The sequence below is a fragment of the Balaenoptera physalus genome (assembly GCF_965194825.1).
Source record: "Balaenoptera physalus genome assembly, chromosome: 19".
Classification (NCBI taxonomy): Eukaryota; Metazoa; Chordata; class Mammalia; order Artiodactyla; family Balaenopteridae; genus Balaenoptera; species Balaenoptera physalus.
In genome coordinates this window covers 68,165,057-68,181,799 of record NC_138900.1, presented here as the reverse complement: position 1 = coordinate 68,181,799, position 16,743 = coordinate 68,165,057, and the positions used below count along the sequence as shown (strand labels likewise).

Sequence of the window (16,743 nt, the reverse complement as noted above, 5' to 3'; positions counted from 1 at the left end):
GAGGGCTGGGCGGTCTGTGAGGCTCCTGATGGCGCCTTGTCTGTGGTGCTGCATCCAGGGGCCCACGGAAGCCCCCGACAGAGGCTGTTGCCCCTCCGGAGGGCCTGGCCTGGCTGATGCATGCTTTCCAACCGTGTCCTTTCAACACGTCCTCACTGACTGCTTATTCATAGTGAAAGTTTAAAAGCAGCAAAATTAATGTGTAATTGATGGGTTGGAGGATATTTATAGCAGATATGATCAAGGAGTACCAAAGACACAGACATTTCATGACATAAAAAAATGGCTGGAAAATGGGGAAATGGTGAAGTTCACATAACATTTGGAAAAGTGCAAATTAAAACAAGGTACTTTATTGATATTGAACTTTTTGATGATTACTGATGTGACGTTTTGTGTGTTTCCTCCTGAATGAAGTTTCCGACGCTGTTCAGATGCAGAGAGAGTGGAGCTTTGCAAGGACCCCGCCTCTGCTCAGTGGCCTGTACCGTAGGGTAAGTGCACGGGGTGGGGTCCAAGACCTGCTGCACGGGCTCTGGGGGTCCCAGGAGATGCCACAGCCACGGCCGTCCGTGGCTGGACCGCCGTCCGGGTCCAGAGACTGAACTTGTCACGTGGGCAAAGCACCTTGTCCTCAAATGAGAACTCCCTCCAGCCGCTGCTGGCCGTGGGGGTCAGAAGGGGCAGGTGTCTCGAGTCTAGGTTGTGTTCGATGCAGAGGGGGAGGGAGGCGAGGGTCCAGCTCTGACACTTTGGTTGCAGCTCTTCGTGATCCTGAGCCCAGAGGAGCTAGTGGACTGCTTACAAGAAGTTCTGGAGACACGGGAGGTGAACTGGCAACACGTGCTGTCCTGCGTGTCCACACTGGTGATCTGCTTGCCAGACGCACAGCAGCTGGTTAACGGTGCGCGGGGATGGGAGCCCCGCTGTGTTCCGTGCGTGTGTGCGCGTGTGATCCGTGGACCGGCGCTGGGGCGAGCCTGCGGGCCGAATCGCTGTGTCTGGCTCAGTGAGGATGGAAGCCCTTCCCGCCTGCCCAGCCAGTGCCCTCTGGACCGCCCTCTGCTGTCGGCCTGCCCGTGTACCCGCTGCCAGGCTGTGTGCGGGCCGCCACCCAGGGCCTGGGGGTCGGTGTTGGATGAGCGGACTGTCCTGCCTGCTCCCCCACCCCCGCCCCAGCCCCCGTCCACAGCCGTGCCACTGTCCTCACCTAGGTTGGGTGTCGCGTTTGCTGGCTCATGCGTTCGAGAGCTGTGACCTGGACAGCATGGTCTTGGCGTTCCTGGTTGCACGGCAGGCTGCGCTGGAGGGCCCAGCTGCCTTCCCGTCCTATGCCGCCTGGTTCCAGGTGAGCCGCCTGCGCTCCCGCTGGGGTCGGCTCTGCCGAGACTGCTCAGCTTCCCATCTGCCTCATTGGGCCTCCTGCCGTCTCTCACGAGAAAATGAGTGAAATCCAGCAGGGAAGGGTGAAAGCGAACACAGCTGCCTTTTTTTGCACAGTGTGCTGCGCTGTGATTGGTTTCACGTCTGTGGGGGAGCGCCCTCCTCTCTTCCCTGTTTCCCGCCACCTGCGCGTGTTTGCCGCTCTTCCCAGGCTGCTGGGCCTGGGGGGCATCTTTGGGACATCAGCTTTGAAGGTTGGGCGTGTGTGGATTTGGGTTTACGAGCCCTGTTCTTTGCAGAAGCTTTGGGTGGTGTAGCTGTGGCCTCTTGGAGAGCCCGCCTCTCTCTGCATCCGCCCGGCTCTGTGCCTGGTGTGCCGTAGAGATGGTGGGTGTGGTTCTTTCTTTTGCGGAATGAAGCTCCCTCCTGGCCCTGCGCTTACCCCAGCTCCACACAGTGGGCCAGGGGCTCCTGCTGGAGGCACGTGGACTCAGTGACTGCGTCCACAGTCCTGGCCCCGAGGGGCTTACCGGAGTGCACCCAGTGCTCCGGCAGTAGGGCCAGTGGTGTCAGCCTTGTGTGCTCGTTCTGAGGACTTCGTGCCTGTCGTCTGTCTGACAGCACAATTGTTCCGAAGAACCACAGGGTGTGCTTTGGAGGAGGAGCTTCCGTGGGCCTCGTGATGTGGCAGGTGGGCCTCTTATGGCTGGCGTGAGGCGAGTGCTGGTCTCTGCAGGCTCATCGGGACATATTCAGGGTTGACACCTCTTCAGAACCTCCCTGCCCTGGGCACCCACAGGCACCCCTGGGCGCCCTGGGTTCTATAAGAGTCCACTCTCCTGCTGTGGCCTGGGCACTTTGCCCGAGGCCCCACCCCTGCAGGGATCTCGTCCACTCAGACGGGCTTGGGGCTGGAGTGGAATGAATTCACCTGTGAGGAAGGGACTCTCGCAGGGTGGTTAACAAATCCTGTCTCTAACGTTCATAGAAAGACACCATATTTACCATTTTCTACAGCAATATATTTTTAATTTTTTAAATATATTTTCAGTCCATCTGTTTAGCTAGGCCACAGCCATGTCGTCCTAAAGACAAATGAACTGAAGTGGCTTTGCTTCCCTTTTTCTGCTGTATTTGAGGCCGGGATGTAGCCATGGCCACCCCACGGCAGGTCCTCCTGTCGCCCCCGCCTCATGCCCATCCTCCTCACAGGCCACCTTCGGGAGCGCAAGGGGCTTCCACAGCTGCAGCAAGAAGGCGCTGGTCTTCCTCTTCAAGTTCCTGTCTGACCTCGTGCCCTTCGAGGCCCCCCGGTACCTGCAGGTGAGAGGCCGGCGGCACGTTCAGCTCAGGGCAGCCCCGCAAGTGACAGTCACAGAATGCAAACGCCACCCTGGGGTGTCGGTGCACTCCTGGGGAGGCATGTTTCTTACAGTAAATGCCCAGAAACCAGCCGCGTGTGGTCCTAGGAGCTGGTGAGTGAGCGAAGGGGGCCTGGTGCCTGCATAGAAAGGGGTCCCCATACCATGGACACTGAGGCCAGTGAGTGTCCTGGGTCCCATGTTTGGTTTTTAAAAATGATATATTTTTATATTGAAGGAGAAGGATCTGGAAGAATATGCCCCCAGTGGCTTTGGACGTGCCTTCTGGGAGTGGAAGACTTCACGCTCCAGTTTGCGTTCTTTATCACCATGTACATTAGTCTCATGATTAGAAAGTGCCTTGCGATGAGCTTTCTTTTGTAATCAGATGACATAACCAGCATTTGCTTTGAGGGGTAGGGCACTTGGAAAAGGAATCTCACCTTCTTTTTTTAATTAAGAAATGCGTATTTCATTTCAAAGAATACATGTGACGTAACTCACGCAGCCTGGAGTCCGGTCTCCCCGTGCAGCTCAGTCCCTGCTGCCCCTGGGGCCCCGACGCCTCCCTCCGAGGGGAGGAGGGCTGCGTGTGTGTGGGCGGGGCCGGCTCTGGGGCAGGGCACCTGCTGCCCCTCCCGGCCCCGTGCAGAGACCCTCACCCAGGACTCCGTCTGCCCCACCTCCAGACCCCCCTGGGGTCTGTGGCTAATTCTTCAACTTTGTTGCCGTCAGTACGAGTGTCTCCCCCAGAAAGTCAGGACAGCTGATGGGCTGATGGACCTGCTCCGCCCTCTGCCCGCAGGTGCACATCCTCCACCCGCCGCTGGTTCCCAGCAAGTACCGCGCCCTCCTCACCGACTACGTGGCGCTGGCCAGGACGCGCCTGGCCGACCTCGAGGCGAGTCCCGCCCCCCCCGCCGCCTGCTCCTCCTCTCGGCGCGGGCCAGTGCCTGTCTGGGTCCTCACGTGCGCCCGTGTCTTCGCAGGTTTCTGTAGAAAACATGGGGCGCTGTGAGGGTTTGTCTTCAGCTGGGGACGTCGCCGAGGTAACGTCCTGGGCTCGTCGCTGAGCGTCTCTGCGTGTCTGAGCCTTTTCTGTCTGGGCCCCAGTGCGTGTGCGGCAGCTGGGGTGAGCTGTGCTCCAGTGTTTGTCCTGTCGTATCCACACTGTTCAGAGCAGCAGCAAGGGTCACCTTTTACAGGGATGCTTCTTCCAGTAGGTCCCCCTTCCCGTGGTTTCACGGACAAAGTGGTCTGTAAAACAGTTGGGGAAGGGCGGTGTCATGTTTTTCTAGGAATTACAGAAAAAAATGTGAACTATATTTATGTAGACCAATGTCGGATGGCCGTATGGGGTGTGTGTGTGCTTTCCTAAGATACTTTTACTTCAAAGTTGCGAGTCTCTGGAGAGCCCTTCCTGTTGGACTGTTAGGCGAATACTTTAAAATATTTAACATAGTTTTCTATTTAAGATTTATTGCTGTTCACAAGTTGCCATTTCATAATTTTTTTAAATCTCAAAAATTAGGTCTTGGCACCTTCCCACCTGAAAATCTTGCATTGGGATCCTTGTCTCTGCCAGAAGGGCAGCAGGAAGCGGGGTGGAGGGCACAGACACATGGAGCCTGGGGGTGGCTGTGGCTTCCCGGAGGTGCTGAGCTCTCTGGGGCCGGGGCAGCAGTTGATCCCTCCTTGTGGTTTTGCTGGTATCAGGGAGTTTGTCTGCATGTCCGCTTACTCTGTCATGCCTATCGCCCGACCACAGAACCGTGGCCCTGCTCTGCTTCTGACTTTTCTTTTAAATCTTGTGTTCTTTTCCGTCCTCCCCGCTTGGAGCCAGCCCCACCGCCAAACGTCCCAGGATGTTGAGAAGGCCATCATGGTGTTTGAACACAAGGGGAAGATTCCCGCCGCCGTCCTGGAGGCCAGGTGGGGTTACGCTGCCTGAAGGGCTGGTGGGCAGGTGCTGCCGAGCCCCTGCTGTGACATGAGCTCCCTTGCGGAAAGCCGAGGTGCCCCATAGCACAGACTGTTCAGAGAGACCAGAACAGGCCCTCCCTTTGGCCACGATGACTTTTCTTGTTCATGCTTCAACGGTGACCGTGTGAAGCCAGCACAGGGAGTTGAATAGCAAAATTTTGTTGAATTTGGTGTGACGCCAAAACACGTTGAATTCTGGTTGCTACCAGTACGGGGTAGCTGTGGGGTAGCTTTCTTAAGGCTTTGCCTCTGAGAAACGCGCACACCTTCCAGCTCCCACGGTCAACCTCGTGGCTGCGGATGAACCCAGGTTCCAGGGTCATGCATCTGGAATCCTCCAGACTCTCTGGGTGCAGGTGGTCACCAGCACAGAGTTCCCTTTGTGTGAAGTGTCCCAAAACAGTGGGAAAGAATACTTGAAAACGTGATACAGTGTCATAGCCTTGAAACGTGACAGCACGTGGCCCACGCTCTGGCCTGCAGGGATGGCCCTGGACGTGGACGGTCACTGCCCTCACTGAGGGTCCTCTGATCGAGGTGGGGCACCCCTGAGCCTGGCCTTTTCTGTTGCAGCATATTCCGGAGGTCCTACTACCTGTCCCGCTTTCTCCCCGCCCTGCTCACACCGCGAGTGGTCAGTACACGTCGCCGTGAACGTGGGGCCGGGTCGGCAGAGAACGGGGTCCCTGTCGGCGTCTCACCCAAGTCCTGTCTTCCCTCTCAGCTCCCGAGGGTCCCTGATTCCCGGGCCGTTCTCATAGAGTCCCTGAGGAGGTACGCATGGCAGCGCGGCTCATCTGGGGGCTAACAGCGCAAGGAGCTGTGGCTCTTCTGTAGAGAAATGTGTTTTGTCACATGTATGCTTTGCTTATAAAAAGTTGGCTCAAAATTAGTCGGTTAAAATGTTAAAAAGAAAATTTCTTTGATTCTGAATATCACAACTTAACATTTTTCAATGAACTTTTAGGATGATTAGTCTGGGAATTAAAGAAAATAGTGTTTTTGCTACATAATCATTGGGAAAGGAGGAGAATTTAAGGAAAGAAGGAAAAGGGAGAGGTGAAAGCCTCCCACTGTGATGATTTGGGGAGAGTGGAGACCACGTGTAGAACGGGGGTCCCGTCCCCCGGCTCACACTGAGGACCTCCAGGAGCAGAGAGGTGGCAGAAACAGAAAACTATAAACCCTATTTTCCAGTGTCTTATGTGAAGTGATGGGTCCTGTGAGAAGATTGAAAAGATACAGGGCCTAGAAAGTAAAAATAAGCTTTTTCATCTTATGATTAGGTCATTCTCTGGGATCCTTACTTTTATTTATTTTTGGCATAAGATATTCCAAAAGTAAAGAGACCAGTAAAAAAACACCCCTATGCCCCATTCACATTAATATTTTTGCTATCTTTCCTTTTTTTTCTTGAAATAGTCCAGATACGTCTTACCCCAGGTCTCTGATCCCCTCCCCTTTTCCTCCAAGAAAATCATTATCCTGAAGTTGGTGCATAAAGTTTTCCTCTATTTTTTATCCTTTTGTTTTATATGTTTATAACTGTAAATTATGTCCACACACAAACACACCACACAGTGTGGTCTTGTGTGTTTTCAAAGTGGATTTGATAGCAGTGTGTGTTGTTCTGTGACTTGCATTTTCACTCCCCCCGTTGGTCGTGTGCTCTGGTTGGTTTAATGCTGTGTGGAATTCTGTTGTGTCTGCAAACTGCCACATCGCACACCCCAGGGTGCAGGCCACATGCCTACGGAATAAATAGATTAACTTACCATCCTGGAGTTGGACCCTTAGGTTACTTCCACTTTTATGCTTTGTTAACAGTGCTTCAGTGAACATCCTTGGCTATATCTCCATGAAAACTTTAAAATTTTGAGTGCAATTTCATTGATTTTATAGATTAATTTGAGGATATTTGGCTTTATTATGGTACTGAGTTTTTCCTTCCAGGAACATAGTACGTCTTTGTTTTTACAAGTCTTTTACTAGTGTTTTGTGGTTTTTCTTCATAAAACTCTTGTAAATTTTTGTCAGCCTTGCTACTCGGTACCTAGCTTTTGTTGTGAACTGCATGTTCTTTTCTGTCTTCTTCATTGGCTGTTGCTGAGGTGTAGGTGCCCTTGTTTCCATTAACTGTTGAACTTACTCCCAGTGGGTGGTGAGATTTTCTATGCAGTCATGCCATCCACAAGATCAAGTTTGCCTCCTCCTGTCAGATTATTATGCCTCTCAGTGTTTGTCACTGTGTTGGGTAGGATTTTAGTATAATGAGCAATCGTAGAAGTGAAAGCTGGCCTCGTGTCTTGTTCCTGGCTGAAATAGGACTGCTTCTAGAGTTTTACCATTAATTCTATTTGCTGTAGTTTTATATATGTGTATATGTATATATATATATATATATATATATATATATATATATATATACTCCTTACCATATTAAAAGAGTTCCCTCTGTGAATTTGCTAAGGACTTTTAGCAGGAATTCATGCTTTTTTTGGCATCCCTTGAGATGATTGTGCTGTTCTCCTGTCATCGGCTATGTGATAATTACATTGATAGGTTTTTCCACTGTCTTTGCGTTCCTGGAATACCCCCTAATTGGTAACAGTTTTTTGTTTTATAAACTGCTGAATTTGGTTTACTGATACTTTATTTAGGATCCTTGCATCTGTGTCTCATTCTGTTAGACTCACCTTGGCTGCTTTGCCATTAAGGTATTTGGTTCCTCATAGAACGAACCGGGCAGCCTTCCCTCTTTCCTGTCCCCTGAAATAGTTTGTGTCACACAGGGATCATGTGTCCCTTAAGGTTTGGTAAAATCTGGCTGCAAAATCATCTGTTCATGGTGTCTTTGTGGAGGCAAGACTTTTGGCTGCTGACTCAGTTTCTTGAATGGTTATCGGTGTAGTCAGGTTTTTTATTCTCGAGTTAGCTTTTATATATATTTCTAGAAAATTGTCCATTTCATCTCAGTTTGAAAATCTATTGATGTATCATTTTTCATGATATTCTATTGTGATTTAAAAAATTTTAAATCACATCTGTACTTTTCATCCCTTCTTAAAATTTTTTTCATGCTAGTGTTAATTTTGCCTTTTTTTATGACTCATTCATTACTTAAAGACTTGTCTGTTTTATTAATTTTATCACATAACCAGTCTTTTATATTGTGTCCTTCCTGCTGTTTTGGGTTTTTTAAATAAATTTATTTATTTTATTTATTTTTATTTTTGGCTGCATTGGGTCTTTGCTGCTGCGCATGGGCTTTTCTCTAGTTGTGGCGAGTGGGGGCTTCTCATTGAGGTGGCCTCTCCTGCTGCGGAGCACGGGCTCTAGGCACGCGGGCTGCAGTAGTTGTGGCACGTGGGCTCAGTAGTTGTGGCTTGTGGGCTCTAGAGTTCAGGCTCAGTAGTTGTGATGCATGGATTTAGCTGCTCTGCGGCATGTGGGATCTTCCCGGACCAGGGCTTGAACCCATGTCCCTTGCATTGGCAGGCGGATTCTTAACCACTGCACCACCAGAGAAAAACCCCTTCTCTGCTGGTTGTTTTGTTTTTTTTTAAAGAGGGTTTTTTTTTTAAAAATAAATTTATTTATTTTTGGCTGCGTTGGGTTTTCCTTGCTGCACGTGGGTTTTTCTCTGGTTGTGGCGAGCCGGGGCTACTCTTCGTTGTGGTGCGCAGGCTTCTCATTGCGGTGGCTTCTCTTGTTGTGGAGCGTGGGCTCTAGGTGCGCGGGCTTCAGTAGTTGTGGCATACAGGCTCAGTAGTTGTGGCTCTCGGGCTCTAGAGCGCAGGCTCGGTAGTTGTGGCGCATGGGCTTAGTTGCTCCACGGCATGTGGGATCCTCCCAGACCAGGGTTCGAACCTGTGTCCCTTGCATTGGCAGGTGGATTCTCAACCACTGTGCCACCAGGGAAGCCCCTCCCTGCTGTTTTTTTTTTTTAATTTTTTTTTAAAATTTATTTATTTTATTTATGTATTTTTGGCTGTATTGGGTCTTCGTTGCTGCACACGGGCTTTCTCTAGTTGTGGCTCGCGGGCTCTACAGCGCCGGCTCAGTAGTTGTGACGCACGGGCCCAGCCGCTCCGCGGCATGTGGGATCTTCCCGGACCAGGGCTCGAACCCGTGTCCCCTGCATTGGCAGGCGGATTCTCGACCACTGCGCCATCAGGGAAGTCCCCCTCCCTGCTGTTTTTTAAAAAATCTTCTATTTGTTTTTAGATTTTAACTTTATTATTTACCTTTTGTTTTCTTTGGGTTTACTATGTTGTTCTTTTTATAACTTGTTAAAGTGGTAGTTTATTGTTTTATAAATTTTCTTGTGTTTTAAAACAGGCATATTTTAATAAATTTTACCTGCAGATATCACTTTAGCTGCCTTCCAAAAGTTTCAATGTGTAGTTCTTACACTGTCGGTCAGTTCTAAATACTCAACCATTGTGCTATGATTTTCTCATAATTTGTAAGTTAGTTTTAAGTAAATTTTTAAAATTTTTAAACATTTAGGTATTTGCCCATGAGTTTTTATTGTTGAATTCCAATTTAATTGCATTTTTCGCAAAGAATATGATTCACTTTGTATGGAGTTTTTTCTACTTGTCAAGACTTCCTTTCAGAATTTGCTTGGAATTTGCAGACATTCCGCGCATCCTTGAAAACAACACATGTCCTTCAGTTTTGGACTGTAGGGTCTGTCTGTTAAATTGTGCTTATTCTCAAGTTTTCTGTATCCTGAATAGTTTTCTGTGTCTTTGGTTTATCAGTTTATTGTGGAGGTGGTTGTGATTTTGTCAGTTTCTCCTTATAATTCTGTCAGATTTGTCTTGTTGCAAGAAAGTTCGTAATTGTTAAAATACAGGCTTCTCTTGCTGGATGTTTTTCCCTTTGTTATTATGTAATGTCTCTGTTAGGCTTTTTACTTTAATTTCTATTTTGTCTGCTATTAAAACCAGCTTTTTTTTTTTTTTTGGTATTTGCATGGTATAGCTTCTTAATTTTTTTTTTATTGGCTGCGTTGGGTCTTTGTTGTTGCACGCAGGCTTTCTCTAGTGATGAGCCGGGGCTACTCTTCGTTGTGGTGCGCGGGCTTCTCACTGTGGTGGCTTCTCTTGTTGCAGAGCATGGGCTCTAGGCGTGCGGGCTGCAGTAGTTATGGCACTTGGGCTCAGTAGTTGTGGCTCGTGGGCTCTAGAGTGCAGACTCAGTAGTTGTGGTGCACGGGCTTAGTTGCTCCGTGGCACGTGGGATCTTCCCACACCAGTGCTCGAACCCATGTCCGCTGCATTGGCAGGCAGATTCTTTTTTTTTTTTTTTTTTTTTTAAATTTTTATTTATTTATTTATGGCTGTGTTGGGTCTTCGTTTCTGTGCGAGGGCTTTCTCTAGCTGCGGCAAGTGGGGAACACTCTTCATCGCGATGCGCGTGCCTCTCACTATTGCGGCCTCTCTTGTTGTGAAGCACAGGCTCAGACACGCAGGCTCAGTAATTGTGGCTCATGGGCCTAGTTGCTCCGCGGCATGTGGGATCTTCCCAGACCAGGGCTCGAACCCGTGTCCACTGCATTGGCAGGCAGATTCTTAACCACTGCGCCACCAGGGAAGCCCCCAGCAGTCCATTCTTGTTTCACAGCTGCAGTGTTTTGTCTTACCTCTCTGAAGATATTAATGAAAGTGATGACTGACAGTTTCTTTTCTGTGAATTTCTCCGTTTCCTTGAATTTGTTCTTTCTTTTTATTTGCATTGGTTTCTGTTTTTTAAACTGAAGGCTTTCCAGTCCCCAGGGCAGTGGGTCGTGCCCTCAGTTCCTAGTCTCCAGCCAAGTTCCCTGCCTCCCTCCAGTGCTGGTGTGGATTCTCACTCTGGAGCACAGCCATGTCTGTGTTCTTCTGCTTGAATCTCGTTGTCACGGTTTGCAGCACTGTTGGGGGGGCAGTGCTCTGTGGCTCTTGTACTTGCTGCTGTGCCATGAGAACTTGTCAGCCGTGTCCGTGCCCTGCAGATGCCCCGTGTCCTCATCACAGGACTTGTATTTTTAATGACATTAATTGGATGTTTTCCTTAGTTAGCATTTTTCATTAAAAGTAATATAAGTTCACCTTTAAAATTTGGGAATTACCAAAACTTGAATGAGAGAAGTGAAAATCATTTATAATCTCACTACACAACAAAACCCACTGTTGGTAGATGTTTATATAGGACATATGAAGTAGTCAGGACCGTTTAAGTCCATATGGACAATGTTTTTCCTAAACACAGGGTCATGCTGTGGGGTGTTGTATAATTTATTTAGATTTACTCTGTTGCATATTTCTGTTTTATGATAGTCTTTGGGATCGTAAGCTTGAGAATTAATCTGAGTCCTAGTTGACTATTTTCATGTTTTCTTCTGATCCAGAGCGGAGAAAATTCCCCCCTCCTTATACTCCACCTACCGCCAAGCCTGCTCCACTGTCAGAGAGAAGCCAGAAGGTAAGGTCAGTGGGTCGCTTGGTCCCCAGACGTGCCCATCTCCACTTCCCTGATCACGAGACGTGTCGGTGGCACCTTGGTCCATCTGGTCTGGTTCTGTCATGCTGGGTCTGGCCACAGCTGTGGCTTCAGAGACTGCCCAGCACCAGCCCTGGGACAGCTGTGACACCAGGAGGGCTGCCTGTGACGTCATTCCTTGAACATGCGTGCAGTACAAAATCCACTTGACCATTTCTCATCTTTGTGTGCCCCGCTGAGGTTGTGATGTGGTTTCTGTTTGCCCGTCTGAATTCGAGCTTTAAAGTCAGGTGACCAGCCAGGCCCGAGGCCCGTGGTGTTTGTTCTGCACTGTGTCCTAGTAGGGGGTCTGCCATGGCTCTTTGGCCGTTTGGACTGTTGGGGAATCTTTCTGCTTCTAGGGGACAGTGATGTAGACCTGGGCCAGTGTGTGAAAGCGTGCATCAGTGCTTGGAGCAGCTGGGTAGGCTGTCCGCACCCCATCCCCCCAGGAGCGAGGCGCCATCAGGACAGGGCCTGGTCTGTCGGTGTTGAAATGGTGCAGCTGTTTGCTGGTCAATCCCTCTGACGCCTGCAGGGCCAGTTAGGCTGCATGAGCTACTGCAGCTCTGTTTTCTAATTCTGTCTGCCAGAACCCTCCTTGCATAATCTTCCACGGTTTCTGACAGCCAGGGAGACCCACACCTGTTTGGACCAGTATCGAAACATCTTGCAGACAGGATGCCAAGGGAGCCATAGGGCTGTGTCCACCGTTGAGTGAGGCCTTGCCCTCCTTTCCTAACCCCATGGTCCTGCTTTTGGAGGCTTCTAGAATGTTTTCTAATGCTGCATCTCACAGGGCTAATATTTTTTAGTAAACCTATTAAATGTACGTTGAGGACTGGTAATCCCCTCTAATATACTGATCTTAACATCCTGTTGTAAAGAACAATATCACAATGTTACTTAAAAGTTTGAGAAATAGGGACTAAACCATCATCTGTCCATAATTCTTCTCTCCCCGCCCAGCCTCCCTCCACATGCATTTGGTCTTTATTCATTACATACCTGCTTTTTACACTTGTGGCGATAGTGTGTATAGAACCATGGTTTTTCTTAAACTTCCTTATGAATGTTTTAACTTTGATAGGACATTAACATCCGCCGTCAGGGGAGAGCGTTTCACTTCCCTCCTCGTAGGGCCCCAGTCCTCTGTGTGCCCTCTGCAGGGAGAAGCCAGGGACAGCGTCAGGTCTGTGCGCTTCCTATCTGATCTAACCTGCTTAATTGTTAAAATTACCTCCTGTCTCTCAGATGCAGCCTCGCGAAGGGAGGTGGAGCCCAGCTGTGCGGAGGAGCCACTGGGCCTGCTCACGACTGCCCTGCGAGAGCTCAGGGCCTCAGTGACAGATCCCCCCCAGCACGACGGTGAGGACGGGGCTGTGGGTCGGGCCGTCCGCAGTGTGTGTCCGTGGGTGCACGGGCCAGTCCTGACGTGCTCAGAGCTGGTAGCTGCTCTGTTGCCCATAGTGGCTGTGGTCAGTGCGTTTTCCCTGCAGTCGAGCATCTGGTAGTGCACCCGACCACGGCCTGGTGGGTGTGGAGCATGCCTCCTTTCTGACACTCAGGCTGTCCCAAAGTCTGGGTAGAATACGGATATTCTGCTACTTGGCATCCCGGTGGGACAGGAGACATAGAGGAGGAAAGCTGCGTTGCTGGCTGTGGGGCTTCTCTCCTTCCTTTACTCCTGGGTGGCTGTGCTCTTCAGCGCTGAGCCTCTGCTTCTGGGACTGTTTCCTATGAGGGGGTCTGGAGGACAAGCATGAGCAGTTCAAAGCGCTCCGTGGCCACAGTGGTCCACAGGTTCCAGTGTTTTTAGATTTTTGCTATGCTAAATGCAGAAACTAAAATACATGAGGCATCTTTTTACCTAGTAACTTCACTAGATTTTTATTTACCATGAATTCATTTAATTCCTATGAGAGTCTCACGGAGGAAATACAGTTGACCCTTGAACAACACAGTTTGTTGTGTTTTTTTAATTTATTTATTTTTGGCTGTGTTGGGTCTTCATTGCTGCGTGTGGGCTTTTCTCTAGTTGCGGTGAGCGGGGACTACTCTTCGTTGCGGTGCGCGGGCTTCTCATTGCGATGACTTCTCTTGTTGCGGAGCACGTGCTCTAGGCACGCGGGCTTCAGTAGTTGTGATTCGCGGGCTCTAGAGTTCAGGCTCAGTAGTTGTGGCGCACGGGGGCTTAGTTGCTCCGTGGCATGTGGGATCTTCCGGACCAGGGCTCGAACCCGTGTCCCCTGCATTGGCAGGCAGATTCTTAACCACTGCACCACCAGGGAAGTCCGCAACACAGTTTTTAACTGTGTGGGTCCACTCAGTATGTGCAGATTATTTTCAGTAAATATACTGGAAAATTTTTAAAGATAAATGACAATTTCAAAAGTTTCAGGTAAACCACATTGCCTAGAAATATTGAGAAAATTAGGTATGTCGTGAATGCATAAAATATACGTAGATTCACATGACATGCAAAATACACGGAAGGCTGTGAGGAGTTAAGCTTGGGATCAGAAGTTACGCACAGATTTTCACCTGTGGTGGAGGGTCGGCAGCCCCAGCTTTGCACTGTTAGCTCTGCCTCCGCCGTGGTCGTCCTGAGGGCCCAGGATGTCCCCTCGTGGCCAGCGTGGCCCTTCCGAACTCTGCTCCTGCAGCACGTGGTTCTTGGGGAGGTCGAGGCCCGTGTGGGGCCCCAGCGCTGCCGCGAGATGGTCAGCCAGCCAGGCTTGCGAGTCCCTGTGCTGGCAGAGCCGCCGAGGCAGGGCCGGGCGGCCGCAGCGGGCATCAGTGTGTGCAGAGGTGGCTGGCGGGTGAGGGGCGCGGGGTATAGACACTGGGGCCTTGGTGATGTGAAGAGCTATGCCAGCCCCTCGGAGAAGCCTGGCCACCTGCACTGCAGAAAAGTTCCACTGCTGGCCAGACGGGGACGAGAGCGGCCCCAGGGTCAGTTGAGAGTGTGGCCCCTGAGGTGGTGGGTGGCGCCCCTGCTCATGGCGCCGGTCCCTGCCTTGCAGCGTTGTCGGCTCAGATGGCAGTGATCTCTGAACGGCTCCGCTCCGCCCTGGGCCTCAGCGAGGATGACAGTGACGTCGAGGGGGCCCCGGTTCAGCTCAGCGTCCGGGCCCCCGAGCTGCGGCCGTGGGAGCAGAGGGTGAGTGTGGGGCGCCAGGGAGACCACATGTGAGTCAAGGGTTTCGGGCCGGTGCTGCCGTTTGCGTACAGACTCTGTGTTTGGGAGGAAGTTGTGGCAGAGGCTGCTCGTGGCCCTTTGTGGGTAGGTTTGCTGACCCTGCTCTCTGCTGAGAAGCTCTGTGATGACCCCTGGGGGCCCCTCCCAGGGTTTGGGGATTCCTGTGCCGAGGCGTTGCAGCCTCTTCTCCAGATGGAGGCCCGTTTTCCAGTCTCGTCAGCTCCACTGTGGCCCTGTGCGTCCAGGGTGGAAGCGCTGTGACGTGCGTTTGCAGCCCTGAGACCTCTCCTCTCTCAGGTCGTGGACCTCCTGCTGACGTCTTTCTGTCAGAACCTCATGGCGGCCTCCAGCGTCGCCCCACCGGACAGGTAGAGGCTGGGTGGTCTCACCAGGTGGTTTGGAGCTGTCCTGGGGCAGCCTGGGTGCTTGTGATGAGAGTGGCCGTCGTTCCTGGTCCAGCTCTGAGCCTTGGGCCCTGGTCCTGCCCCCCGACTACACGCTGCGCTGGGGAAGGGCCTGGGTGGGGTGGGGGCAGACTTGTCCAGCAGGGATGTGGCGACAGTCAGCGTTGCAACAGGAGACCCTCCTGTTTGGGGAACAGCCTGGTTCTTTCTTCGGTCTCTGGTGCCTGATTGCTCGTCTACCAGGCTCCAGGCGGGCAGTGCAGGGCCAGACCTGGCCGCTGCCACTGTTCTCTGTGGCTGTCCCCACAGGCAGGGCCCCTGGGCCGCCCACTTCGTGAGGACCCTGTGCAGACGCAGGCTCCTGCCGGCTCTGCTTAGCAGGCTCTGCCAACTGCTCCGTCACCAGGTAGGGCTGCCACCTCCTCCAGCCAGGAGGCGGGCTCCCTCCTGTCCCCCCAACGCTGAACCTCTTTTCTTTTTAAATATTTCTGTACTTATCTGCGTATGTGTGTATGTATGCACGTGGCTGTGCCCGGTCTTCATTGCGGCATGCGGGATCTTTAGTTGCGGCATGCGGGATCTTTAGTTGCGGCACGCAGGCTCTTAGTTGCGGCACGTGGGCTCTTAGTGAGTTGCGGCATGCGGGCTCTTAGTTGCGGCACGCGGGATCTTGAGTTGCGGCATGTGGGCTCTTGCGGCATGTGGGATCTCATTCCCTGACCAGGAATCGAACCCTGGCCCCCTGCATTGGGAGCGCGGAGTCTTTAGCCATTAGACCACCAGGGAAGTCCCTGAACCACTCTTCTTTCCTATTTTAGGGCCCGAGCCTGAGTGCCTCACATGTGGTGGGGTTGGCTGCCCTGGCCGTCCACCTCGGCGAGTCCAGGTCTGCCCTCCCGGAGGTGCATGTGGGCCCTCCCACCCCTGCCAGGGGCCTGCCCGTCCCCGAGCTCTTCGACATCCTCCTGCCCTGTAGGACCCAGGAGTCCTCGGCCCTGTGTCTGAAGTGAGTGTCCCTCTTGTCAAAAGTAACACACGTTCATCAGATAAAATTAGCACAGACACACATGCTCTACAGATGACCACTCTTTACCATGTTGGTCTGTACCCTTCCAGAACCTTATCTTGGGTGTATTTATGTGTGTGTTGGTATCTTTGGTTATAAAAGTGAGATCACTCTACTTTGCGACCTGGTTTTCAAGATGCTCACAATGGGCTGCAGGGGCCCTTCTCCAGGTCAGGTGGCCAGCGGCTGGTTGGACCTGCCCCTCAGGTTAGGTTCCGGGGTCTCCCTGTGGTGAGCAGCTTCCTCTGGGGGACGTTTCTACACACACAGCTGTCCCATCCAGAGGGTTTTGAGACCCATCGTCCAGTTACGTGCTCATCCGCTCAGTGCACACTGCGTGCTAGGCCCCCTCCCGGGACCCGGTGAGTCGCAGGGAGCCCGTAGCCTGGGGTCGGCGGGTGTGAGAGATGAGCGGGGGTTGGGTGAGAGTGGCCATCCCATGGGCAGAGCCCTGGGGAGTCCACGTGTGACTCGGGTCCGAAGGGCTTACTGTGGCTGCTGAGGTCAGGACAGAAGCCGGAGGCTCTGGTGGGAGATGTTGGCTGGGACCAGGGTCGCAGCTCACGGACTGAGCTGGCATTAGGAGAGACAGGGAGAGCTGAGCACAGGAACGCGGCCTGGGACCAGTGCCCGCCAGCTGTCCGCGCCATCCACAGCGGCACCACTGACAAGTCCCCACTGGGAGTCGGGCCCCTTCCTCGCCACAGTCCTGACTCTCTGGGCCTCATGGTCACCTCTGTTCTCGGCAGCCTCTCCCTCCCACACGGCACAGCCCACCATGGGCGGGCAGAGGCTGAGTTGGAAACAGGACGT

At 51.9% G+C, this 16,743-nt stretch overlaps 1 protein-coding gene across 1 annotated transcript in view; it reads left to right on the top strand.

Annotated features, from left to right (window-relative positions):
* FANCA (FA complementation group A) overlaps positions 1-16,743 on the top strand; it is a 50,121-nt gene that overhangs the window by 19,594 nt on the left and 13,784 nt on the right. The window contains exons 12-26 of the mRNA XM_082438501.1: positions 418-494; positions 763-904; positions 1,215-1,348; positions 2,596-2,706; positions 3,550-3,645; positions 3,734-3,793; positions 4,588-4,676; positions 5,301-5,361; positions 5,452-5,501; positions 11,128-11,201; positions 12,513-12,626; positions 14,285-14,421; positions 14,758-14,828; positions 15,174-15,270; positions 15,683-15,870. Coding sequence (XP_082294627.1) covers positions 418-494; positions 763-904; positions 1,215-1,348; positions 2,596-2,706; positions 3,550-3,645; positions 3,734-3,793; positions 4,588-4,676; positions 5,301-5,361; positions 5,452-5,501; positions 11,128-11,201; positions 12,513-12,626; positions 14,285-14,421; positions 14,758-14,828; positions 15,174-15,270; positions 15,683-15,870 — 1,501 coding nt within the window. The remainder of the gene's footprint in view (positions 1-417; positions 495-762; positions 905-1,214; positions 1,349-2,595; positions 2,707-3,549; positions 3,646-3,733; positions 3,794-4,587; positions 4,677-5,300; positions 5,362-5,451; positions 5,502-11,127; positions 11,202-12,512; positions 12,627-14,284; positions 14,422-14,757; positions 14,829-15,173; positions 15,271-15,682; positions 15,871-16,743) is intronic.